Source organism: Microcaecilia unicolor, chromosome 5 (genome assembly GCF_901765095.1).
Source record: "Microcaecilia unicolor chromosome 5, aMicUni1.1, whole genome shotgun sequence".
NCBI lineage: Eukaryota > Metazoa > Chordata > Amphibia > Gymnophiona > Siphonopidae > Microcaecilia > Microcaecilia unicolor.
In genome coordinates this window covers 349,779,078-349,806,691 of record NC_044035.1, presented here as the reverse complement: position 1 = coordinate 349,806,691, position 27,614 = coordinate 349,779,078, and the positions used below count along the sequence as shown (strand labels likewise).

The 27,614-nt window shown below is 44.7% G+C and overlaps 2 protein-coding genes across 3 annotated transcripts in view; both read left to right on the top strand.

The window, feature by feature from the left end:
• The first annotated feature begins 318 nt into the window (after positions 1-318).
• On the top strand, positions 319-18,525 carry LOC115470923. The gene is made up of 5 exons (XM_030204546.1): positions 319-429; positions 5,132-5,205; positions 12,682-12,849; positions 15,659-15,790; positions 18,243-18,525. Exons 2-5 carry the CDS (start codon positions 5,133-5,135, stop codon positions 18,377-18,379), a joined length of 510 nt encoding a protein of 169 aa, XP_030060406.1. The 5' UTR covers positions 319-429; position 5,132; the 3' UTR covers positions 18,380-18,525.
• Positions 18,526-25,444: 6,919 nt separating this feature from the next.
• The window catches only part of LOC115470922 (dual specificity protein phosphatase 22-A-like), a 120,722-nt gene continuing 118,552 nt past the window's right edge, over positions 25,445-27,614 (top strand). Inside the window, exons 1-2 of one of the 2 annotated variants that reach the window (XM_030204543.1) lie at positions 25,445-25,617; positions 26,190-26,237. In XM_030204543.1, the coding sequence (XP_030060403.1) occupies positions 25,488-25,617; positions 26,190-26,237 (178 nt within the window). In that variant the 5' untranslated portion in view covers positions 25,445-25,487. The remainder of the gene's footprint in view (positions 25,618-26,189; positions 26,238-27,614) is intronic. The other variant, XM_030204544.1, reaches the window with a different exon arrangement.

The window sequence follows — 27,614 nt, the reverse complement described above, 5'->3', positions numbered from 1 at the left end:
AATCAAGGTAAGGTATACACATGAGTTTATCTTGGGCAGACTGGATGGACCGTGCAGGTCTTTTTCTGCCGTCATCTACTATGTTACTATGTAAAAAGCTGCCAAGTAAGTCAAATAAGACCTTTTGTCCTCCACCTTTTTTCCAACTGGAACAGCTTCTGACCTTTCACAGATGGACCAGGCACAGTCAGTCCCTTATAGTTATTTCTAAGAAAACCCCGCCCACTGGCTTCAGCTCATATGACGGACTAAGATCGCCCCGCCTTTTAGCCAACCTCCTCGGCTCCTCCCACCTCGCCTCGCGGGCTAACTGGTTCCGGTTCATGGCTGGCGCAGTGCTCGCGTGGTGGAAGCGGTTTCCGGTCGGTGTCCTTTCTGTTGTTTTTTCCCCCCCGGTGTAGACGGTGCTGAGGGTCGCGGCGGCTGCAGGTAAGGTCAGCGTGGGATGAGGCGGGGAATTGGCACCGGCAGGGCCCTGTTGCTGGCGGTGGGTTCCCGCTACGGGGAACGGGTGACATTGAGCGGTGCCCTTTCTCGCTCTTATACGTTTCCCTGGAGCTCGGCTTCCAGCAGGCGGAACTGTCAGTGTCAAGGCGGCGGCTGGTTCACCTTCACTTTCCCTCCCCCCACCACCCACGACCCGCCAGAGCTCATCAAGGTCAGAGCTGGGAGATCCAGGCTGCGTGAGAACCGCTCCGCACAGGTCATGGCAGTGGGGACAAAGACTACTACTTAACATTTCTATAGTGCTACAAGGCATACGCAGCGCTGTACACCATACACAAAAAGACAGTCCCTGCTCAAAGAGCTTACAATCTAAATATGGAATGTTGCTAGTGGAATAGCAACATTCCATGTAGAATCTCAAGTAATAGCAACATTCCAGAATCTCAAATAGTAACAACATTCCATGTAGAATCTCAAGTAATAGCAACATTCCATGTTCCACTGCACTAACCACTAGGCTACTCCTCCACTACTACTACTACTTAACATTTCTAGAGCGCTACTAGGGTTACGCAGCGCTGTACAATTTGACAAAGACTCTCAGTCCAGTCCGCACAAAATTTTATGCATTCAAATTGTCATGATAGTCCCCGCCCCTCCATCTATTTTTGGCACTGTTTGCAGTATGAATTAAAACTTTTTTGCTTCACTAGCACTGAAAGCCTACTCCTACTACTATTTAGCGTTTCTATAGCGCTACAAGGCGTACGCAGCGCTGCACAAACATAGAAGAAAGACAGTCCCTGCTCAAAGAGCTCACAATCTAAATATGGAATGTTGCTAGTGGAATAGCAACATTCCATCTAGAATCTCAAATAGTACCAACATTCCATGTAGAATCTCAAGTAATAGCAACATTCCAGAATCTCAAATAGTAACAACATTCCATGTAGAATCTCAAGTAATAGCAACATTCCAGAATCTCAAATAGTAACAACATCCCATGTTCCACTGCACTAACCATTAGGCTACTCCTCCACTAGCAACATTCCATCTAGAAGCCTGCCCTTGCAGATCAGCAACGCGGCCGCGCAGGCTTCTGTTTCTGTGAGTCTGACGTCCTGCAGGACGTCAGACTCACAGAAACAGAAGCCTGCGCGGCCGCGTTGCTGATCTGCAAGGGCAGGCTTCTACATTACTACTACTACTACTTATCATTTCTATAGCGCTACAAGGCATACGCAGCGCTGTACACCATACACAAAAAGACAGTCCCTGCTCAAAGAGCTTACAATCTAAATATGGAATGTTGCTAGTGGAATAGCAACATTCCATGTAGAATCTCAAATAGTAGCAACATTCCATGTAGAATCTCAAGTAATAGCAACATTCCATGTTCCACTGCACTAACCACTAGGCTACTCCTCCACTACTACTACTACTTAACATTTCTAGAGCGCTACTAGGGTTACGCAGCGCTGTACAATTTAACAAAGAGAGACAAAGACTCTCAGTCCAGTCCGCACAAAATTTTATGCATTCAAATTGTCATGATAGTCCCCGCTCCTCCATCTATTTTTGGCACTGTTTGCAGTATGAATTAAAGCCTTTTTGCTTCACTAGCACTGAAAGCCTACTACTACTACTATTTAGCGTTTCTGTAGTGCTACAAAGCGTACGCAGCGCTGCACAGACATAGAAGAAAGACAGTCCCTGCGCAAAGAGCTTACAATCTAATAGACAAAAATAATAAAGTAAGCAAATCAATTAATGTGTAGAGGAAAGAGGAGAGGAGGGTAGGTAGAAGCCAGAGGTACAAGTGGTTACAAGTCAAAAGCAATGTCGAAGAGCCAGAAGGATACAAGAAAAAAAAAAAAAAGGGCAAAGCCCACATAAAATCTCTATTTACATCGTACAGATGCTGTTTAACAAGGCATACCACAATGATCAATAATTGTAATCGTAACATATCGCCACTTTACCTATATTCTGAACTGTTTTCTTCCAGCATTTGTTTGCTTAATTGCCTAATTCTACTGTGAGGCATATTTTCAAAGCACTTAGCCTTCCAAAGTTCCATAGAAATGTGTGGAACTTTGGAAGGCCAAGTGCTTTGAAAATATGCCTCTATGTCATTTAAGTTCTCTGTGTAACACCAATTGGATACCTTTCACTCTGTAATGGTGACTGCCACAACGAAACACTGTAAGCCACATTGAGCCTGCAAATAGGTGGGAAAATGTGGGATACAAATAAATAAAAGCGTATCTTCCGGATCATTATTTCACACATTTTGTGTTTTGTTATACAGGGGGGGTCCGATTTTTACCAATTTTCGAGTGTTTAAACATTTATAATCCGCCTATCCAAACATTTAGGTGGTGCACAATAAAAACATGCACACATAAAATTATCACAAACAATACAGTACATCTCGTTACCCTACTGATACCCAATCAAACTCCGAATTCCTCAAGAAAAAGTCTTAAAAACAGCAACTTCTTCAACTGATATTTAAACACAGGTAGTGATGGTCCTTGGCGCAAAGCAAGAGGTTGCAGACAAGGGCCTTGCAACAAAGATCACATGCAAACGAATTTCCTCAAGCTAAACCTGATGCAATGAAGGAACAACCAACAGACCTTATCACTGGGATCTCTTGATCTTTTCCCAGTGTGGCATTACTTATGTACACACACTCATACAAACCGAAACGAGCACTAAGATCTGTTTGTCAAAGCCTTTTTGAATACATAAAATATTTTTGGATTGACTATTACTGCATTTTTTCTTATCTTGCTTTCCTATTTCTTTTTGCATTTTGTTTGTCTGCTCTATGCTAAGACCATGAGTACATAAGTAATGCCACACTGGGAAAAGACCAAGGGTCCATCGAGCCCAGCATCCTGTCCACGATAGCGGCCAATCCAGGCCAAGGGCACCTGGCAAGCTTCCCAAACATACAAACATTCTATATGTTATTCCTGGAATTGTGGATTTTTCCCAAGTCCATTTAGTAGTTGTTTATGGACTTGCCCTTTAGGAATCCATCTAACCCCTTTTTAAACTCTGCCAAGCTAACCGCCTTCACATTCTCCGGCAACGAATTCCAGAGTTTAATTATATGTTGGGTGAAGAAAAATTTTCTCCGATTTGTTTTAAATTTACTACACTGTAGTTTCATCGCATGCCCCCTAGTCCTAGTATTTTTGGAAAGCGTGAACAGAGGCTTCACATCCACCTGTTCCACTCCATTCATTATTTTATATACCTCTATCATGTCTCCCCTGCAACCACCCTTGGGTGGGAATACTGTGGGATATAAAAAAAACTTAATAAAATAAAGGCTACACATTTCCCACTAGTATCCTGAAACACCTTTTGAATTGCAAACCCAGAAGTTTGTCGTATCAAAATGCCACTCCCTCCATCCTCTTTGGCCCTTTTCCCTGATGAATCACTACTTCCCGAAAAGGCCTACCACGCAACATATGAGTATCTCTAAGTCTTAAATGTGTTTCCTGCAAGAATGTCACATCCCACTTTAACCTATTCAACTCCTTAAATACGCTACTGCACTTCCCCGGATTATTGAGCCCATTTACATTCCATGTACCCACCAGTAAGGACTCTCCCCTACTGCCCCCCCCCCCCCCCCACCCTCCTTCCCATGCTCTGGTGTGAAACGGAATCGTTCCAGCCCCTTCGGCGGTATAACTCCGGGACCTCTCCCCCACAGTCCACGCCTCAAGGTGCTGCTGAATTCAATGGGTTTTGCTCGCATTCATTAAAGCCCCGATGGAGCTCCGCGTTCAAGCAGCCATCCCGGTCCGTGACGTCACTTCCTCTGTGCTGTTGAGTTTTTGATAGCGATGTATTGGGGAAGATTGATTTATTTTTAATGTATGACACTTTTGGGGTGCTTTTACTGCTGTTGGATTTAGTGCACACTAAGTGCTGCACAGCTCATTGTATACCTGTGGGCTGCATGACGCTTAACTAAATCCGTTAATTCACCTTTGTCGTGCACCACACTGATTGGTTTTGGGTAGAACCATAAATGATAAAGTGGAATAAATGCAAATCATATTAAAGAAAACTGCACACAGTAGATAGGGTAACAGCTTCCAAAATGACTTGTGTGTTCTTCCTTGGGACACCTATGAGAACCAAATGTTACATGTGGAAAAATGTACAAATACTCCGCCTGGTCAAACTTGTTTTATGCACCCAGATAGGAAACCAACATTATCATAGTAACATATAGTAACATAGTAGATGACGGCAGAAAAAGACCTGCACGGTCCATCCAGTCTGCCCAACAAGATAACTCATATTTGCTGCTTTTTGTGTATACCCTACTTTGATTTGTACCTGTGCTCTTCAGGGCACAGACCGTATAAGTCTGCCCAGCACTATCCCCGCCTCCCAACCACCAGCCCCTCCTCCCAACCACCGGCTCTGGCACAGACCGTATAAGTCTGCCCAGCACTATCCTCACCTCCCAACCACCAGCCCTACCTCCCAACCACCGGCTCTGACACAGACTGTATAAGTCTGCCCAGCACTATCCCCGCCTCCCAACCACCAGCCCCACTTCCCTATCTTGACTAAGCTCCTGAAGATCCATTCCTTCGGCATGGATCATGAGTTGTAACAGACTTTTTTTTTTCCTTTTTCTTAGGATGCTTGGTTCAAGGACTCTTAGCTTGATTGGCAAGAGAGCCATTTCTAGCTCTGCCTGCCTACGAGCCCATGGTGAGTTACCTTTATACATATTCACTTCTTTGAGTTACTAAAGTAGACTGTTTCTCAGAGATGGTGAGGTTGCTTAACTGTAGCAGGGGTTCTCTCTGGAGAGCAGGATAAACAGCCACATACTGGTGTCGATATTCAATAGTGCTGTGGATGGATTAGCTCTTGTAGAGCTCAGGAAAATCTAGAATGCTTTTTTGGGCATATGTACCCACCCCTCACCACACTTCCTGCCTGCTTCACCCTCAGTCTGTTCTCTAGCTATAGGCAGGTTCATCCCAAAGGGGAAGCAGGTGAGTTTGTGTGGCTGACTTTTATCCTGTTTGTCTATGGAGAACCCCCGATATAAGTAAGTAATCTCACTTTATGGATGAGCAAGATGGGTCAGACACACACTGGTGACTCTCAAGCAGAGGGATGTGAAGGGGTGTTTGTAGAAAAAGGTTGATTCTTGTTCTCATAGCATGAGAGGAAGAGGAAAGGAAGCAAGCAAGCAGGAATAGTTGGTTCTTTTAGGTCAAACAATGGTTAATATATCTTCAACTCTATAATCACAAATACAGACTGACATTTTGGAGAAGGGGTTTCTTTCATCCTGACCATAAAATACAACATGAGAACAAGAATGAAACTTGGTTCACAAGAATAATGCATTTAACATGTATAGCCTGGAGGAAAGGAGAAGCAGGGGTGATATGATGCAGACGTTCAAATATTTGAAAGGTATTAATTCGCAAACAAATCTTTTCCGGAGATGGGAAGGCGGTAGAACGAGAGGACATGAAATGAGATTGAAGGGGGGCAGACTCAGGAAAGATGTCAGGAAGTATTTTTTCACAGAGAGAGTGGTGGATGCTTGGAATGCCTTCCTGCGGGAGGTGGTGGAGATGAAAACGGTAACGGAATTCAAACATGCGTGGGATGTGCATAAAGGAATCCTGTGCAGAAGGAATGGATCCTCAGAAGCTTAGCCGAAATTGGGTGGCGGAGCAGGTGGGGGAAGAGAGGTTGGTAGTTGGGAGGCGAGGATAGGGGAGGGCAGACTTATACGTTCTGTGCCAGAGCCGGTGATGGGAGGCGGGACTGGTGGTTGGGAGGCGGGAAATACTGCTGGGCAGACTTGTACGGTCTGTGCCCTGAATAAGGCAGGTACAAATCAAGGTAAGGTATACACATATGAGTTTGTCTTGTTGGGCAGACTGGATGGACCATGCAGGTCTTTTTCTGCCATCATCTACTATGTTACTATGTATTTTTCTGATCATTCAAGCAGATACGCTGACGTGTCATATTTAAAGGGTCTAAATGGATTCTTCCAAATCTGACTATCTGTAATTACGAGCTAATGGTATTGAAAGAGATTGAATTAGAAAACAAAAAGAACAGGTTATATTATAAAGATGAGGATGCAGCTATAAGATCCTTCAGCAACAACTCAGAACATCATACTTGAACTAGCTGACAAGGTGGGGGGGGGGGGGGGGGATTGTTGTCATGGACAGCCTAATGACAAGGAACGTTATATTCCCCTCAAAAAAAAGATATGACTTAAAAACAAACAAAAAAAAACCCCACCGTTACTAAGCGGCTCTTTTACAAAGCTGCGATAAGTGCTAATGCTTCTTTACCGTAGCAGAAAGTGGTGTCCATGTGCTACCCGAGGTATTAATCCGCGAACGAACCTTTTCCGGAGATGGGAAGGCAGTAGAACGAGAGGACATGAAATGAGATTGAGACTCAAGAAAAATGTCAGGAAGTATTTTTTCACGGAGAGGGTGGTGGATGCTTGGAATGCCCTCCCGCGGGAGGTGGTGGAGAGGAAAATGGTAACGGAATTCAAACATGCGTGGGATAAACATAAAGGAATCCTGTTCAGAAGGAATGGATCCTTAGCAGCTTAGCCGAGATTGGGTGGCAGAGCTGGTGGTGGGAGGCGGGGCTAGTGGTTGGGAGGAGGGGCTAATATTGGGCAGACTTCTACCGTCTGTGCCCTGAAAATCAAGGTCAGGTATACACTTAAAGTAGCACATATGAGTTTATCTTGTTGGGCAGACTGGATGGACCGTGCAGGTCTTTCTCTGCCGTCATCTACTATGTTACTAAAAAATAAACTTTTTTTTTTTTTTTTTTTGCGGTTGGGGCAAAAGAGTGGGGGTGTTCTGTGCTAATTGGTTAGTTCAGCTTGCTGCACGTGAGCCCTTACTGCCTATGTAATGGGTGATGGTAAGGGCTCGTGCTAATCTGTTTTAATGGCAAAATTAGCATGTGGTAATACAAAAGTAGGATATTTGCAAAGTGGCGATGTGGTTGATGCTGTATATACCTTTGCCTAGCACTACAGGGTGGATGCTGTGGCGTGCTCGGAAACCAGTTTTGGGGCTTCGGTCCTCGGGGTGGCGGTGGCGCCAGGATCTCACCCACGCTAGGGTTTGCTTTTGAACATGTCACAGGTTCTGAAATAGCGGGAAGCTAAGTAATAGAAGGAGAAATTAGTTCTTACATGATCATCATCTTTCCATTAATCCTTCCCCTTATTCCAGAGACCTGCCTAAGGTTTCTGAGATGTTTAGTCAGTGCAAAGAAATGTGTCAAATAACAACTCACCTTGCATGGTGCTTCCTGTACATGTCTTGTTCTCTACAAGCTGTCCAGAGATGAGATAGGTCCACACGTTTGCTCATCTGGTCAGTGTTAGGTTAGCAAGTTTTTTAAGGTTGTTGTGTTTACTGCTTGTCTATGTAAATCCTGAGGAGCTGGACTGGAAACTGAGAGAGAGAGAGAGAGAGAGATGTCCCTGCTCAGTTTTCAGTTCTCTATCTCCACCTGCTGGTTGATGGACACAACTATCCCACAGGTTCTAGAATAGTGGGAAGGAGTGATGGAAAGAAAATGATCAGGTAATACCTAATTTCTCCTTTTCCTGGATGCTTCTCAGCCTAGCCGCCTCCACCACCTATATAGCTCACATGCCTGATCTTTGACGGATTTCACCAGTTGGCACCTTTTTCACACTGTTTACTCCCCATTGGTTGAAACCCTTTGGCTGCAATGTACTTATCATATTCCAAGCAAATGGAGATCAAAACCTGGGTGAAACCATCATGCATAGAAGGGCTTCATAAAATGGCATCTCCCAATCATCATCTCACCCATAGGAGCCAACTTTTCAAAATTATTGGGGGTGCTAAGCCCAGTGGAAATAATCCTTCCTTGGACACGTACAAGGAATATTCTCAATACTGGGGGTGCTCAAGCACCCACAGAGTTGGCTCCTATGGTCACACCTTCTCTTTGCTGCTGCCTCAGATGGAATGTGCTACTACTATTACTTATCATTTCTATAGTGCTACTAGACGTATACAGTGTTGTACACTTGAACATGAAGAGACAGTCCCTGCTCAAAAAAGCTTACAGTCTAATCAGGACAGACAAATGGGACAAGTAAGGGATAAGGAAATTACTAAAGTGGGAATGATAAAACATGGGTACTGTATGGTTAAATAAGGGTTAGGAGTTAAAAGCAGCATCAAAAAGGTTGGCTTTTAGCCTAGATTTGAAGACAGCCAGAGATGGAGCATGTGACGTACTGGCTCAGGAAGTCTACTCCAGGCATGTGGTGCAGCAGGATAAAAGAAATAGTCTGGAATTGGCAGAGAAGGAAAAGGGTACAGATAAGAGAGGTTTACCCAATGAACAGAGTTCCTGGGGAGGAGTGTAGGGAGACATAAGAGTGGAGAGGTCCTGAGGAGCTGCAGAGTGAATTCACTTGTAAGTCAATAAGAGGAGATTGAACAGTATATGGAAACAGGGAGCCAATGAAGTGACTTGAGGAGAGAACTAAGTTTTTATAGGTGGTTAAAGAGGTACATGCTTTCTGGTCCTCTTGCTGGAAGATATGCAGGGCAGGTAAAAGCTGAATGTATCCAACCCCAGATGATCAGAGTGAAGGACCAGACCTGTTGCATGTATTAAGGCAAGTATTAGCAGGGTAGTATTAACACTTTAATGGAATCGAGCCCTCTACCTTTCTTGAGGCGTGGATCCATGTCATGATCAAGAAGGGATACAAACCAGGGCTGTGGATTCAGAGTCGGAAGCAATTTTGGGGTGGAGTTGGAATTGGTAAAATTGTACCAACTCCAGCTTCAAAATAAAAACCCACAGCATTATATAATACATGGTAAATTTATCGTTTTATACTTATATATATATATTTATTTTGTTCAGGGTGTTTGCTCAGACTTCAAATATATTTTGTGTCTATTGATCCAATATTTAATCAAATTTCTCTTAGATTAGTAGGAGTTGGGGTCAAACAGTAGAAAAATAAGGAGTCTGAGTCGAATCTTTGGTGTATCGACTCCACAAGCCCAGTACAAATGAGTTTTACTTCCCTCTCGCAGATCCTTCTTGGGTTTCTCCATGTCAAGCTCCAGACAAGCTGACAGCGGTTCAAACCACTCTTCAAAACCTTTTGGATTTGGAAGCGGGTAGTGCCAGTACTAAAACATGGGGTGCAGAGTTGTCGGGTATTCCATATACATCATAGACCAAAAGACGCCCTTTCTTTTTCAGTACCGTCTTGGATCTCAAGAGAGTAAATCCCCAGTTCAGGAACTCCCGTGGAGAGGGGGCGGAGCAAGATGGCGGCAGCAACATCTCCTCGCGAGTAACATCTAGTAGTTAGCAGGAGCACAAACCCTTTCTCTATTACCTAAAAAATTTTGTCTTTACCTCTAAAGAAATATGCCGCATACAAAGAGAAAGGCGTTTGTTAGAGCTGCGGCCCAAGCAGCTCTAACTTCTACACCTACCCAGCAGACGCTCGATAGTTTTCTCGCGAGAACCGCGACGACGCGTTCGGAGGTCCCGCTGAGTTTACAGCGCCAGGAGAGGCTGACCTCTTGGGACAGGATATTTCGTTGTCCCCTCCAACGCGGTCTCAACCGCCACAACCGACTGGGGCCGATTATGGAGGCGACCCGCAAAACCACGATGACGGCGTAGCGGCGAGTCAAATGGGCTCCATAGCGATTTCCCCAGTCGAAGCCTGTGTTTCATCTAAGGCTCAGAAAGTGCCGGTATCACTCGAGGCTATATGGGAGACACTTCAGACGGTCTTAACCTCAACTAGCAAGATCGACTCTCTGTGAGTAACGTTCAGACTTTGTCTAAAGACCTTATGCAATGAAAAGTGAAGTCTCAGAAAGAATGAAACATTTATCTGATGAAAATGTAAAAATGAAAGAAGTTTCAGCAAGCTTATACAAGATAACACATTGATTCATACCAGATTGGAGGTATTTTGAAACTACAACAGGAGGCTCAATTTGCGTTTGTTGAATTTTCCAAGAACTTTAGTTTATTCCCCTTTAGATATTTTCAAACGATATTTGATGGAAAATTTGAAATTCACAGAAGATAAAATACCTCCACTTAACAAAGTATATTATCTGCCAGCAAGAAAATTGAAAGATGGCCCCCAAGAACTATTGCAAACAGAACCTGATTAAATGTTTCAGAATTATTAGAATCATCCTGACTGAAAAAACTGAAAGACAAACTCTTTTAGTATCTTTTATTTTTCAACAGGACCTGGAACTGGTTAGAAAAACTGCATTAAAGCATTTACAAATCCCATTCTATGGGAAAAAAGTACTAGTTTTTCCAGATGTCACTAAACAGACTCAGGCTAGAAGGAAAGAGTTTTTAGTATTAAGATCTGCAACATTAGCCTTGGGAGCCTCTTTTAATCTTAACTATCCGTGTAAATGCAATGTGAAATATTTAGGGGTCAAATATGTATTTTTCTTCCTGAGCATTTGAAACAGTTTATTTTACAGAAAAAGGTTTTATAAATTTATGTTGGAGTTTAGTAAGTCTGATTAGCCTTGGAAAAAGAGACTAATGGAAAAGTTAAATGCGCGGTATATACTGTTAAGCCTTTACCTATATTTTTGTAAGATTCTTGAAACTAATCTCCTGAGTAGTACTAAGGCTCAGCCCCTTCAATTTTCAATTTGGGGTCTAATACAAGTTGACAATTTATAATTTCCTTATTTAATTTTTTCTTTAAAGAAAATTGCCTGTAATTTGTTAAACTGCTTTACTTGTTCAAGATATATTCTTGTAAATTTAATGAAAATGATAAATAAAGAAATAAAAAAAAAAAAAAAGAGAGTAAATCAAGCACTACAAGTTATTCATCTCAGAATGGAAATCCTTTGCTCCATGATTGCAGCAATGTGGGCAGGAGAATTCTTAACTGCTGTAGACCTCAAGGAAATATTAACTTCACATTCCAATTTGGTCCACACATCAGAGGTTTGAGATTAAGAATACTGGGTTGACACTTTGATTTCGAGCAATACCCTTTGACCCAGCTGTGACTTCCAGGACACTTTCTACGATAATTGTAGTTGCAACTTTTCTTCATTGGCAGCGAGTTAGGTCATTATTTCAATGACTGCGTGATCCGAGCCAGATCTTTGTAAGAGAGCACACAGGTGACATTCAAGTTGTCCAGCTGTGTTTCACTTAGATTGTGTGGTCAGTATTAGAGCAATCTGACTCCTTCCCAAACCGTTGAAGATTTAACTCGAGGGAAGGGAAAGTTTCCTTCCCACTGCAGAATATAGCAACAGAGGGCTCAGCCTGCTGCTTGAGTTTGGGACTATATGCAAGTCTTAGGAACCATGGCTTCTACCGTAGAGTTGGTCTCCTGGTCCTGCTTCAGGCATCTCTGTTCAGTTGGTGGTCAGTGCAGTCACAACTGTGAAGTTCTTTGTGTCATGGGGTCATGGATACTTCTGTGTTCTAAGGTAACTCCTCCTCATCCTCCTCTTTCCGAGTCTGGGACACAGCTCGCTGCATAACTCTGCCCTCGTATGTCTTCCTCCCACATTCTGGGTGCTCTTTAGGGCCTCTCAAACATTTGTCCTAGATTCCCGGGGGGGGTGGGGGGGTGTTCATTTAAAAACTGGCTCCTTCTGTTTGCCAGACTTTTTTGTCCCATATCCATTTCCTGACTCATAACTGAAATGTTTTTATTTCTTATATATACTGCTTGCAAGTCCAAAAACTATCAAATTGGTTCGCATTCAGGTACAGTAGATATTTTTCTGCCCCTGAAGGGCTCACAGTTTGTTTGTACCTGAGGCAATGGAAAGTGAAGTGACTTGCCTGAGATCACAAGGAGCTGCAGTGGGTTTTGAACCGGGTTCCTGTTGTTCTCAGCCTGCTGCACTAACCATTAGGTTACTCTGAAATGTTGGTGTTTCTGCTGGTTTGAGGAGGGGTATAACTACTTGTCTGGAGAGGTCTAATAGGACACAAGGAAAGGAAATTACCAGGTAAGAACAAAATGTCGCCTTACATGACTGACGATTTTTCTTTTCCTACTAGTGTGTATGAAATGATTGTCATTGCTTTATGGGCTAATAGGACTTACCATATTTTTGTTTTCCTTGTTTTCGGAAGCTGATTTAGTAAAACGGCAGAAATATACCCTTCCAACGTACTTTGATAATCGGGCTATCCCTCTACCTGATGCCATGTACCTGCAACATCTCTCTCCTGATCAGAAAACTCTGAAGGAGAAGGAAAAAGGATCTTGGGGAACACTCAGCAAGGACGAGAAGCGGGAGTGTAAGTGTTTTGTGAATCTCTTTGCTAGAAACAGAGCACATGATTGCTGTTATCCTAAGCCAGGGCTTCCCAAACATGTCCTGGGAAGCATATAGCCATAAAGAACATGCACACGATCAATTTTTCTACCCTAAAAGCCCAGTATATGTTAATGTAGCTCATGCATGCTCATTGTGACTACCTGAAACCTAACTGGCTGTAGGGTCCCCAGGACAGGTCTTGGGAAGAAATATTAGCAAAAGGCTGAGGAATGTGTATCCTCATAATGAGCCAAAAGAGGTGAAGGCAACGTGAGATGGTTAGCACTTCAGAAAAATACATGGGAATATTATTAGGAAAGGTGTGGAAAACAGGTGTGAGGATGTTATAATGCCGTTAAATCGCTCCATGGTGCGACTGCACCTTGAGTATTGTGTTCAATTCTGGTCGCCACATCTCAAGAAAGATATAGCAGAATTGGAAAGGTGCAGCGAAGGGCGACTAAAATGATAGCGGCGATGGGACGACTTCCCTATGAAGAAAGACTAAGGAGGCCAGGGCTTTTCAGCTTGGAGAAGAGACGGCTGAGGGGAGACATGATAGAGGTATATAAAATAATGAGTGGAGTGGAACAGGTGGATGTGAAGCGTCTGTTCACGCTTTCCAAAAATACTAGGACTAGGGGGCATGCGATGAAACTACAGTGTAGTAAATTTAAAACAAATCGGAGAAAATGTTTCTTCACCCAACGCATAATTAAACTCTGGAATTTGTTGCCAGAGAACGTGGTGAAGGCGGTTAGCTTGCAGAGTTTAAAAGGGGTTAGACGGTTTCCTAAAGGACAAGTCCATAAACCACTACTAAATGGACTTGGGAAAAATCCACAATTCCAGGAATAACATGTATAGAATGTTTGTACGTTTGGGAAGCTCGCCAGGTGCCCTTGGCCTGGATTGGCTGCTGTCGTGGACAGGATGCTGGGCTCGATGGACCCCTTGGTCTTTTCCCAGTGTGGCATTACTTATGCACTTATGTAACAATTTCTAAGCCAGGAGTTCTCAACTCTAGGTGAGATGGGAGGAGATTTTTGGGGGGTGGGGTGTTTGTTGAATATCAGACCTAGGCTGTCTGTGTATAATACATGGGGGTGGGGTGACAACTCATGGTGTTCTATAGGCATTCTTGAGGGCAGCCACTAGAGGGAGTCCTTTCCACAAGCATCATTTCTCTTACACAACGTGTACCATTTATATTTAGGTTAATGTAATTTTCTTCATTGTTCTCCAGATGTGTTTGGGGACAGTGTGCACGTAGTTGCAGGCCGTGTTTCCTTTTTGAGGGAGGAGGGTTGGCACAAATTGTCCTTTGCCTGTGTGGAAACTGCATTCAGTGATCATGCAGGCCAGAAGGTATAGGCAGCAGCCTGCACGAAGTGGAAAGTCATAAATGCCTCAGTTGGCTTGCATGGGTGGTTTTATGGCAGCAGCCTCATAAGTACATAAGTACATAAGTAGTGCCATACTGGGAAAGACCAAAGGTCCATCTAGCCCAGCATCCTGTCACCGACAGTGGCCAATCCAGGTCAAGGGCACCTGGCACGCTCTCCAAACGTAAAAACATTCCAGACAAGTTATACCTAAAATGCGGAATTTTTCCAAGTCCATTTAATAGCGGTCTATGGACTTGTCCTTTAGGAATCTATCTAACCCCTTTTTAAACTCCGTCAAGCTAACCGCCCGTACCACGTTCTCCGGCAACGAATTCCAGAGTCTAATTACACGTTGGGTGAAGAAAAATTTTCTCCGATTCGTTTTAAATTTACCACACTGTAGCTTCAACTCATGCCCTCTAGTCCTAGTATTTTTGGATAGCGTGAACAGGATTTGCTTGGTGGGGGGGGTTGATATTGTTGGAGCCCAGTGGAAGAGGACAGAGGTATGGAAAGAGGGAGCTTCATTTTTTGCATGGTAAACTGATTTGTCATGCAAGGCAGAATCATTTTTTTTAAATTGAATATAAATTCTCAGATTCCAGTTATGCTGGGTACAGAGGCTGTGCACACAGTCATTTTAATTCTCTGCAGGCAGGTGTAAGCAGTTACTTAGATCAGTCCAGGTATTAGATTGATCCTAAAGCAGTTGTAAGTTGTGCTGGTTTGTGCTTTCTGCTTCCTTGCTGGAGCTGCTGGTACTTGACCCTCTGTATAGCTGAGTCAGCCAAAGGTTAAAAAGCCCAGCCTAGTCTGTTAATTTATGCCGATATTAAAGCATTCGGGCCCGATATTGAAAGCGACTTAGCCGGTCGCTGACCAGTTAAATCACTTGGTTGGGGATAGTTGCTAATATTCAGCGGCACTTAACCGACTAAGTGCTTCTGGATATTGCGGTTTGTGCCAAACACAGATCTGTGTTGTGGGCATTCCTTGGTTGGAGTCACTGCTTAAGCGCTGCTATAAAGCTCTTATACTAATTAAGTCTGTCCTATTTTTATGCAGCGGCAACTCATGGCTTCTTAAGTGAATATTGACTTAAGCGGCTACGTGTTAGCTGGCTTAAAAATAAATCGATGTTCAAAACCGAAGCCCATACGGTTCCCGGCTTTGAATATCGGGGAATAACATCGTCAGCAGTGAGCAAAACGCTCGCCACCAACAGCTGAGTATTGACCAGTAAGGCATCCACTTACTGGTTCGTCATCTATGTGTAAAAGCACATAGTGGAAGCAGTGTACAAGTCAGCCAGAAGAAAAGTAGGTGTACAGCACAATAGTGTGGTAGAAGTGTAAATTTAAACGTTACTGCTCTTCACCCCCCCCTTTTTTTTTTTTTTAGTGTATCATATCAAATTCAACGAAACCTTTGCTAAAATGAACAGAGCAAAACAAGAGTGGAAGACCGTTGTGGGGGGGATCTTGTTCTTCGTCGGTTTAACTGGTCTTGTTGTCCTTTGGCAGAGGATTTATGGTGAGTAAAGTAGAGACTGACTAAATTTTTCGGTTTCAGCATTGAAACCAGCTGTCAGGGCATTTTCGGCTGAAATCCCTCACCCTCTTTCCCCCCCCCCCCCCCCCCCCCGCTGCTGCACTCAGCCGCCATACCCCCCTTTCCGGTCTTTACGGTCTAGTAGCCTAACAGAGGAAAAATTGATTCATGGTCACTGTCACCCTGCCATCTCTGTGGCTAAAATGGCCGCCATGACCTTCAGCAACAGTCTCGGTGGCCATTTTGGTGGTGGAGATGGCTGGGTTGATAGCAACTGTGACTCACTGTTGCTCCAGTTAGGCCACAGGACCACATGCGCGCCTGAGGTAGGCTGGGGTGGGGGGGGGGAGTTGGCCAATGGGTGGGTCTGGGAGGGGGGAAGGGGGCTGGCAGGCTGGTTTTGTTTTTGGCTTCAGCTTCTTCTGAAACCGAGCGGCCAATTTCAGTCGCAGATTCAGTTTTAGCAGAAACGAAGATCCTGGGTTCATTTGGGTTGTACAGTAAACTTTGTAGAAGTGTACTTATTGTTATCTGTTCCTTAAACCTTTGACAAAAACAAACCAACAGAAATAAATATAGTTCAAACCAAAAATCTCACACACACACACATCAACTAACGTGGTCTGGAAGATGAGTGATGAAACTGTCTCTTGAAAAAAGCAATCTCTTTAAAAATGGCGGAAAAGACCTTGGCAGTCACAGACCAACCTAATCAGGCTAGAATTTGAACCAATTTCAAGGTGGCACTACAGCGACTGCATTATCTTTTCACTGACCAGTAAAAACCTCCATTGTTATTTTTCTATCATTGCTTGTTTTCATTTTTAACACACAAAATCTTTCAAATCATTACCGTGTTTTTCATTGAAATCATGATACTTGGTGGAATAACTCGGAGCTATTCACTGCGACAGAATCTTGCAGTGAACTTACTGTGTGAAAACGCAATAATGTGGATTGCTAGGTGTTGATCTCTTGAAGAAAATGTAAAACAAAATAGTGAGGACAGATGTTGAGGAAATCCAAAGAACTTTATTAATAATCAGATGATGACCTGACACGGCTGTGTTTCGGCATCAAAGCCTGCATCAGGGGTCCAACTATGGACGTCATTTCTGTGTATTGCCGTTGAGGCGCTCCATAGTTGACCGCCCAATTTCTGAGTTCGAAGGAAGTCGCATTACCATATTTTCTGTTGGTCTATAATTGAACGACAACTGAAAAAGATTTGTTTGACCCCTGATGCAGGCTTTGATGCCGAAACACGGCCGTGTCGGGTCGTCATCTGATTATTAATAAAGTTGTTTGGATTTCCTCAACATCTGTCCTCACTTTTTTGTTTTCATTGTCTTTGACTTGCGTGAGGATTTTCCTCTCTGCTTTTTGTTGCTTGGTCTCTTGAAGAAGCCTGAGAGCGAAACAGCAGGCCACCGTAGAGAGAGATTACCTATGGTGACAGACAACCTAAGACAAGATAAGTGTTTTCTTGACTATTGTTAATATGACAGAGCTAAATGTTTTGAAAAATTTTGTGTGTGAAAAATTGAAAACAAGCAATGATAGAAAAATAACAATGGAGGTTTTTATTGGTCAGTGAAAAAATAATGGAGTCGCTGTAGTGGCCACCTTGAAATTGGCTCAAATTCTAGCCTGATTAGGTTGATGACGTCTTTTCCTCCATATTTAAAGAGCGTTCCCCCCCCCCCCCCAAAGAGGTGGTTTTATCACTCATCTTCCTTAAACGTTTGGTATCCTGCCATTTAGTGTCCCTCTGCTGCTGTGCAAGAGTTTTACAATTATAATCAAGCAAAGCTTGTTTTGAAAAGCAATACATTTCACATATAGTTTAGTCAGGAATACAAAAGCAATGGTTTTGAAATTTCTCGCTCAAGTCCACGTATTTGGAGCAAGATATTAAGAAATGGAATATATATTAGGCAAAAATTTCAAGATTAAAGCAAACAAAAAGCTAACAGGTAACATTACTCAGTGTTAAATTTCTCAGTTAAAGGGAGAATAACATTTTAAGCACCCCTATTTTGCCTTGATGCTAGAAACACTGTTAACTGAGCTGGGTCAAAGAAAACATATTTATTCGATTGGTATCTCACTACGCATTTACACGGATATCTCAAGTAAAATGTAGCACCCAGCTGTGTGACCCCTGGTTTTTTAGAAGAAATTGTTTTCGATGCTTTTGCGTTTCTCTAGAGATATCAGGGAATAATTGTATCTTTTGACCAAGAAACAAGCAATGGCTTTTAACGGAGCCATTGCGTCATTAGCCAACATGTTAAGCGCAGATAAGGATCCTGTTTCCCAGCACAAATTCACGGATAAAGGTTTGTTACTTTACCAAATGCAAAGGGACGGATGGCTGTAAAAACTTCATTTATTGTGAAACGTTGACTGGTTGCTGTCATCTGTTCTGCAGTTTTTGGCCCTGTTCCTCACACGTTTTCTGATGAATGGGTGGCCCAGCAGACCAAGAGAATGTTGGACATGAGGGTGAACCCCATTCAAGGCCTGTCTTCCAAGTGGGACTATGAGAAGAACGAGTGGAAGAAGTGAAACGTCACTGGGCTCGGGTGTAGCAATCCTGAAAACTTTATTTGAAATGTAAATGGTTACATTGCCTATATTTTACCTCACTGCTTACAATGCAGTAGGTGCCAGTTGAATTGTACTGCTATTAATAAAGTATTGGTTTACTTGAATTTCTTTGTAATGATATTAAGTACTTCTAAGCAGCTTATAAGTAGGGCCGCTGATCTTCAGTGGTAACCAACCCCCCCCCCCCCCTTAAATCATCTTACTCTGGGAGCCTTGAGCTGCTTCCTCTTTCACTGTAGCTGGAGCTTAAGTATTGCGCTTTTAACAGCACGCTACGCACTTCGCCCCAGCTGCAGGGAATGAGGAAGAAACTCGAGGGTCCCAGGCTGCTGACTTCACTTTTTAAATTCGAAACACAGTAGCGGCGGCAGCCGCAGGAAATAGGCATCGCTGATTGGGAAGCAAAACAGCAAGGACCTGGGGCGTGAGCAGAACTGCTGGTTCCACAGCTCCTCTCTACCGCACACTTCTGTTACAAAGTAGAGTGTCGATAGAAGGAGGTGTATTGCATGGGCTTTGGGCCCTGAGAGCTTTGACTATGCGGAGGAGAAAGTGAGAAATGGAAGAAAAGGGATGGAAGGGGGAGAAGAAGGCAAGAGGAGATGGAGGGAGAAGGTGGAGGATGGGATGGTGTGGGTGGGAACAAGAAAGGGGAAAGCTAAATGGGAAGATGAATATGTGCCGGGAAGATCGAAGGGTGCCCATGCACTAAAGCTGACATTAAACCTCAACCTTCCTTTAAAAGAAAAGAAAAAAATGAATCCATCCAAATCTGTACCTAGAATTTCATTTCATGATGCAGAAACCCTTGTTTTTTTTGTATTCTCTCAAAGTAGCTAATCTGAAAATTAAGCACCTAAAACACCTGGGATCAGAAGCCCTAGTTATATCTAATGCTAGTAATGGAAAGTGATGCCAGAGGTATATGCAAGTCTGATGTTTAAGGAAATTCGTTGTAAACACCTCCTAAGCCTGTAGCGCTAGTGTGCATTTCAGGAGAAGTCCTGGCCTTCAGTTCAAGATCTTTTGCTGTACTGTCTGCCTTTGAGCTAAGATCCAGGTGTAGAGTCTGAGCAGGGGACAGCCCTGTTTTACCGCCTTGGTCAAAACTGAAAACCTTATTATAGGATTGAATAATACTTCTGTTCCACTCCAAGTCATAAAGAGTATCCACGAAGGCCACCTCAAGTCTCCAGAAGCTTCTAGATCTAACACTACAAGGCTTGTGCACATAACCAATGCACAGGAGAAAAATGTCAGCTTCAAAAGTATTTCAGCTTCCTTAAAGTATGCTGGATGGCCTTAAGGGCTGAGCCCCATTGTGGTGAACACTGCACCTGTTCTAAAGAACAGAAACAGGAGCTCTCAAGGTCTTCCTGGAGGGAGGGTATAGTCCACCCATGACTCTGCTTCTAGATACAGCCCTACATCCCAGGAAGTCTACTACTATTAAACATTTCTATAGCGCTACTAGACTTACGCAGCGCTGTACAAATTAACATGAAAAGACAGTCCCTGCTCAACAGAGCTTACAATCTAAATTGGACAGACGAACAGACAGCTAGGGGTGGGGAAATTGCAGTTGTAGGGGTGATAAGTGAGGGTGTTGAGTAAGAGAGTCTGACCAGCCATCCTGCATGAGTCCAAAGATTGTCACCATCTGCTGAAGATAAAAGCATTGCCAGTGTTCTATTAGTGATGATGTCACTAGAAAGCTGTCTCCATCTGCTGGCAGCATAGCATAAATTCACCCAGGTGGTGTGGTCTAGCTGGAGATATGGAAACAATTTTAGGCCACGTTTTGGATGGATGGAAGGCACAGGTTACCTCGTGGGTGTTAAATCAGCTAGCTATTGCTTTCCTGGTTTGGTCTTTAGCTGGTGGGGTTGATGAGCAACAATGATGACAATGTGATTAAATTTAGCATCGCCTTAAAAAAAAAAAAAAAGCTATTTCTATAGCATTTAAAAAGAGGCTGTGACTAAGGGAATTAGAAAAAAAAAAAAAAAGCAGAGGCTAGGTTCAAAAATTCTTCATGAAGTATGAACTTTATATACCCAAAGACTATTTTAGAAGCCTAAATAAGATATATTCTATACATTAAAAAGGTGGCCAGGTGAGGTGGAAGAGGTATTGGAAACCAAAAGGGTTTGTACGAAAATGGAAAGCAGACCCTAAAGAAAATAAAGTTGAGTGTGAGCACTGGCATGTTTGTTTAGTTATTTATATGGATTTATTAACTGCCTTTATGAAGAGATTCACCCATGTTAGATGTAAACCAGTAATAAGACAGGCAAAGAGTTAGTGAAAAGTAAATTGCGTAGAGGCAAGAATTTGTACTTAAAAAGCAAAAAGCTTATGAGGGAGTTAAGACCACTAGATGGCGATAAGGTAAAAGAAATGCTCAAGGAGGATAAGGGAATGGCAAACAGTACATTTTTTGTTGCCTAAGGGTTTACTAGGATAATGTTTATTTATTTAGATTTTGCTCACACCTTTTTCAGTAGTAGCTCAAGGTGAGTTACATTCAGGTACTCTGGATATTTCTCTGTCCCAGGAGGGCTCACAATCTAAGTTTGTACCTGAGGCAATGGAGGGTTAAGTGACTTGCCCAAGATCACAAGGAACAGCAGTGAGATTTGAACTTGCCACCTTTGGATTGCAAGACGGGGTGCTATAACCACTAGGCCACTCCTCCACTATAACAACATTCCATTTAGAATCTCAAATAGTAACAACATTCCAGAATCTCAGAAAGTGGCAACATTCCATGTAGAATCTCAAATATTTATTTAGATTTTGCTCACACCTTTTTCAGTAGTAGCTCAAGGTGAGTTACATTAAGGTACTCTGGATATTTCTCTGTCCCAGGAGGGCTCATAATCTAAGTTTGTACCTGAGGCAATGGAGGGTTAAGTGGCTTGCCCAAGATCACAAGGAGCAGCAGTGGGATTTGAACCTGCCACCTCTGGATTGCAAGACCAGTGTACTAACCACTAGGCCACTCCTCCACTGTTGGGTTTATACCACACTGGACATCTTAATTTGATAGTAGTGATTCATAACAACTAAAGTACATCACTAAGTGTAGAAGATAGTTTGTTGATTTGATCTATTAACAGATCACCAGGATCAGATGGTATTTTTTTTTTTTTTTATTTGTACCCCTCACTTTTTCCCACTCATGGCAGGCTCAATGTGGCAGGCAATGGAGGGTTAAGTGACTTGCCCAAAGTCACAAGGAGCTGCCTGGGCCGGGAATCAAACTCAGTTCCTCAGGACCAACGTCCACCACCCTAACCACTAGGCCACTCTTCCACTGTTGCTACTATTGGAGATTCTACATGGAATGTTGCTATTCCACTAGCAAAGTTCCAAGTAGAAGTCGGCCCTTGCTGATCACCAATGTGGCCGCGCAGGCTTCTGATTCTGTGAGTCTGACGTCCTGCACGTACGTGCAGGACGTCAGACTCACAGAAACAGAAGCCTGCGCAGCCTTCTACATGGAATGTTGCTAGTGGAATAGCAACATTCCATGTAGAATCTCCAATAGTAGCAACATTCCAGACTGAAAGCCCACCTCTTTAACATTGCTTTTGACTCGTAACCACCTGCCTCCACCTACCCTCCTCCTTCCTGTACACAATAATTGATTTGATTGCTTTATTTTTTGTCTATTAGATTGTAAGCTCTTGAGCAGGGACTGTCTTTCTTCTATGTTTGTGCAGCGCTGCGTATGCCTTGTAGCGCTATAGAAATGCTAAATAATAGTAGTAGAATCTCCAATAGTATCTATTTTATTTTTGTTCCATTTGTACCCTGCGCTTTCCCACTCATGGCAGGCTCAATGCGGCTTACATGGGGCAATGGAGGGTTAAGGGACTTGCCCAGAGTCACAAGGAGCTGCCTGTGCCTGAAGTGGGAATTGAACTCAGTTCCTCAGGATCAAAGTCCACCACCCTAACCACTAGGCCACTCCTCCACTACCCCTGAGTTCTGAAAGAGCTCAAATATGAAATTGTGGACCTGCTACTAGTGCTCTATAACTGAAAACTGCCATGATACCCAAGGACTGGTGGATGGCCAATATAATGGCAGTTTTTATAAAGGACAACCAAACAGCAGCAGCAGCGATCCAAGAAAGGACAAACACAGGGGGTGTAGCTAGGTGGGGCCACGGGGGCATGGGCCCCTGCAGATTTAGCACTGGCCCCCCTGCTTTCACCCCCCACCGCCGCCGCCAACCCTCTGCCGCCGCTGTCAGGTACCTTTGCTGGCGGGGGTCCCCAACCCCCGCCAACTGAAGTCCTCGTCAGCGTATTGATGATCTGGATTCTGGTTCTGTGAGTCCTACGTGCAGGATGTGAAGACTCACAGAATCCAGATCAGCGAATGCACCGGACCCAGAGACTGGCGCTGAAGGGGATTTCAGCTGGCGGGGGTTGGGGACCCCCGCCAGCAAAGGTACCTGGCGGTAGCGAGTTGGCAGCAGCAGGAGGGGGGGTCGAATGGGATGGGAGGTGGCACTGGGGGGGGGGGGTCAAAAGTGGCACGGGGAGGCGGCGCTGTGGGGGGGGCTAAAATGTGCCCCCCTCACCTGAGGCTCTGGACCCCCCTCCCGCCGGTCTGGCCACGCCCCCTGGTTCACCCATCCAAAGTTCCTTCTCAAGGTTGTTTGGGAATTCCATCTTAACCAAATAATAATCTTGTCCATGTTTTTTCTTAAACCTCAGGTCCATAAAGGTGAAAATACACTGCACATTTTGGACTGAAGAGACTGTCTGAAGCGGATTAAAGCCCGTTCAGTTTTTTGTTTCTTTTGCCCCAAACAGGATGGGGGCTGCTATTAGCAAACAAACTCTAATGACTAGCAGGTTGCATTTCCTTCACTAATGCCTAGGATGGGCTAACTCTAAAGAGCCATGAGCTACAGCTGCCTCAATAGCCCACTTGAAGTCAGTGTCCATGTTTGAGATTTGCAAAGGCTGCAATGTGGACGTCTGTCCTGTATTCACACGACACTGTTGCCTAGAAGGACTCATGACATGATAGTAGGACAGACCAGACAACCCTCCAGAATCTATTTGGAGTTTGGAATCCAATTCCATCTCCTCTCGCAGGCTCTTCTCTTTCAGTTCTAGGCTGCCTTCCCCAAAAATAATGGTAAATACAGCTCACCCCCCTCCCCCTAAATTAATTAGTGATTATGCTTTGTTTCTGTTGAAGGCAACCTGTAGCCAGGGAATCCTATGAGTGAGGATTCATTAGTCCTGCTTGTGCTTGGAGAAGGTGAAGTTACTTTTCATTTTAGTTTTTACTTATGTAATTCAATTTCTTATATACTGCCTGCAAGCTTACCTGTAGCAGGTGTTCTCCAAGGACAATAGAACATAAATCCTCACAACCCTCCCACCTCCTCAAGTTCTATTTTTCTAGCTCCTAATGGACTAAGACAGGGGTGTAGCCAGACAACAGATTTTGGGTGGGTCAGGGCAAGAAGTGGGTGGGCACCAAGTGTTATCCCCCCCCCCCCAACTAAAAAAAAAATTTCAGCTGCCGGGAAAATGCCTCTTTACTATTTACTACTACTATTTAACATTTCTAAAGCGCTGCAAGGGTTACGCAGCGCTGTACAATTTAACAAGGACAGTCCCTGCTCAAAGGAGCTTACAATCTAAAGGACAAAAAATGCAGTCAATCAAATTGGGGCAATCTGGATTTCCTGGATAGAGGTCCAATGGTTAGGTGCCGAAAGCGACATTGAAGAGGTGGGCTTTAAGCAAGGATTTGAAGATGGGCAGGGAGGGGGCTTGGCGTATGGGCTCAGAGAGTTTATTCCAAGCATAGGGTGAGGTGAGGCAGAAAGGGTGGAGTCTGGAGTTGGCGATGGGTAGGGAGGGGGCTTGGTGTATGGGCTCAGGGAGTTTATTCCAAGCGTGGGGTGAGGCGAGGCAGAAAGGGCGGAGCCTGGAGTTGGCGGTGGTGGAGAAGGGTACTGAGAGGAGGGATTTGTCCTATGAGCAGAGGTTACGGGTAGGGACGTAGGGGGAGATGAGGGTAGAGAGGTAATGAGGGGCTGCAGATTGAGTGCATTTGTAGGTAAGTAGGAGAAGCTTGAACTGTATGCGGTACCTGATCGGAAGCCAGTGAAGTGACTTGAGGAGAGGGGTGATATGGGCATATCGGTCTAGGCGGAAGATAAGACAGGCAGCAGAGTTCTGAACGGACTGAAGGGGGGATAGGTGGCTAAGTGGGAGGCCAGTGAGGAGTAGGTTGCAGTAGTCAAGGCAAGAGGTGATGAGAGAGTGGATGAGAGTTCGGGTGGTGTGCCACCTTGGCAGTCTGCAGCAGGCATATGCTGAAAACTGAGCATATGCAGGTGCTGGTATCATGGGGAGTAGCGTTTTCGTTACCATCAAGGGGAAGTTTTCAGCTGGCGGAGCTTGGGATCCCCACCAGCTACTGCTAAACGTGTGCTACTGTTGGGTGGGCCTCGGCTCACCCAGGCCCACCTGTGGCTGTGCCACTGGACTGAGAAGATCTGGGGCAACAGATATCGGTAGGCTTGCCTAAAGACTTCTAGAAACGTTTCTGGAGTAATGCTTTCCAGGCTGGACTCCCTAGGTGACTGAAGATTTATGACTTGCCGTTTTAGGAGAACACCTGCTACAGGTAAGTAACCTCATTTTATGCTGCAATGAAGTGGAAATGGAGGAGTAGCCTAATGGTTACAGCAGTGGGCTGAGGGCCAGCAGCTCTTGGTGATCTTGGGCAAGTCACTTAACCCTCCATTGCCTTAACTTCGATTTTGAGCCCTCCAGGGATAGAAAACGCAGGTAATGTACACTTACAGGCGGCAGTTTAAGAAAATCTATAACTAAGTGCCTTCTGTATCCGGCTATGTAAGGCAAAGCATTTGGGTGACAGCTTCACCCTGTCCACCCACTTGCAAAAATAACATTTATTTTCCTCATCAGCAAATTGTTATGTTGTGGGAAAAGTCCTCACAGAGAACCGGGCCAGGGGCTGGCGTGTGACCCAGTGTCCCTTGACAAAGGGCAGCTGTATGGGGCGGGGGCTGGATGAAGGGCAGAGAGGACACTTGAAGCCCCGACACAGTCCCTGCACCGAACGAGCCCGCCACTACACAGAGACCGGGCTGGGCACAGCGGTCCCCGACCACCGCTGCCTTCTCCGTAAGTGACTTCAGCTCTCTGTCCTCTCAGCGCTCTTGCAGGCCCCGATCAGTACCGCTTGAAGACCCCCCCCCCCCCTCTCATAACCCTGATCAGCACTGCACCCCCCCCCCCCGGATGATTCTCCTCCACTCCTACCCCCGATCCTCTCCCTGCAGATCCCTGCTACCTGCTAACGATCCCCTCCTCTCCCCCTGATCGTCCCCCCCCCACCCCTATCCCCGATCAGTACAGCTCCGGATCCTCTCGCCTTCTAAGTCCTCCCCCCTCACACCCCTGATCATCGCCGCACCCCCGGATGATTCTCTTCTCCCCCCCCAACTCTCTCCCTGCAGATCCCTGGCAAGTGCTGCTAACGATCCCCCTCCTCTCCCCATGATCACCCCCGTCCCCGATCAGCACAGTTCTGGATCCTCTCGCCTTCATAAGTCCCCCCCCCCCTCACACTCCTGATCAGCGCCCGCTCCTCCGGACGATCCTCCCCCGACCCTCCGCTGCTCCTTTGCCGGGGTTAAGCCTTCTGTTTAGGAGACGGTTTCCAAGCGACTCTTTGCTGTTTCTTCTGTTCGCAGACCCGGGGGAGCCCAACGCCAGGAGCCATGGGGACCGGAATGAGCAAGGTACGAGCCTCCCCCTCCCCACCCCACCCCGGAATCCCATCCAGTGCTTCAGGACCAGAACTTCTGCGACTTGCCCCAACTGTAGTGCATTGTACTCTGTGCCCAAAATGTGGTTAAAAAAAACCCTGTGCTCACTAACGACAATCTCAAAGGAATTGAACACCCTGCCTGCACTGCAGCCCCCCCACCCCAGGGCAAATGGCAGAGCAGAAAACAGCTCAGCTATTTATTACACTCTATGAACGAGGAGAAATGCTGAATCATGACCCACTGTGTGAGCGAGAAATTACAGCAGCGCTTATGCAGTTCTTTATGTGAGGTTTGCAAAGTCTGAAAAGTCCTGGGGGGGGGGGGGGGGGGGGGGAGCAGTACTTAATTCTGTCCCAGGCTAATGTCATCTCATTTTAATTTGATCCCCCTGCGACCACCACCATTTTAGTGTCACTGCAGGACCACCCAGGTGGTGTTTATTTAAGAAATGCAATTTCATAAAGACGAATTCCAAATTCCGGAAGTCGCTATGACTGGAAGGGCTGTTTACTGTTTGCCATCACTTGCCCTTTTCAGGGGATTGATGACTTCCAGGGGATTTAAATAACAAAAAGCATGTGAGCCAAGCCATCGGGTTTAAAATTAGCCGCTGTAACCACAACAGAGACACATCATACCCCCAGGGCCTTAAAGCCACAGCCTTAGCTAAGGGTTCAGGCTACCATGTGACACTTCCTGGGTCTTCCTGTTTCCCCTTCTGGGTACTTTGTGCCCGTCTTTGAAATGGGGTCACACCCCTGAGTTTTCAAGGTCAGCCTTGTTCTGGAGTCCATAGTAATTCTTCAGATTCCTATGTTGACCTTTTTCTGTTTTCTCCAAGCTCAGGGTCCCTCCAGGAGGTGCCCATAAACTTGAGTCAGAGCTGCCAAGTTACCCATTCCAGGAGGGAGACTTTTTTGTGCGCTCCTGGTTTTAAACTTATATCCATAGAAATCAAACAAAATAAAACATGGAAAAGAAAATAAGATGATACCTTTTTTATTGGACATAACTTAATACATTTCTTGATTAGCTTTCGAAGGTTGCCCTAATCAAGAAATGTATTAAGTTATGTCCAATAAAAAAGGTATCATCTTATTTTCTTTTCCATGTTTTATTTTGTTTGATTTCTATTGATAACCTTAAGAGTGGACTAACACGGCTACCACACTCCTAAACTTATATCCCAAAGCAGTGTGGGACTTGTAGTCCATGATTTTATCTGTTGAAATCAGTGCTGCAGGTCCCACCACCACCACCAGGATGAGGTTGGCAGAAGTCAAGGACGAATGGGTAACTTGTCGGCTCTGCTTGAGTGGTGATTAAATGCCTTGCTGCCAGCTTTGC

Bases quoted from the DNA above. Each gene is read 5' to 3' on its own strand.
- LOC115470923 (XM_030204546.1), top strand. From the start codon at position 5,133: ATGCTTGGTTCAAGGACTCTTAGCTTGATTGGCAAGAGAGCCATTTCT. The intron at 5,206-12,681 runs GTGAGTTACCTT...TGTTTTCGGAAG, and splicing joins TGCCTGCCTACGAGCCCATG to CTGATTTAGTAAAACGGCAG. The intron at 15,791-18,242 runs GTGAGTAAAGTA...TCTGTTCTGCAG, and splicing joins CCTTTGGCAGAGGATTTATG to TTTTTGGCCCTGTTCCTCAC.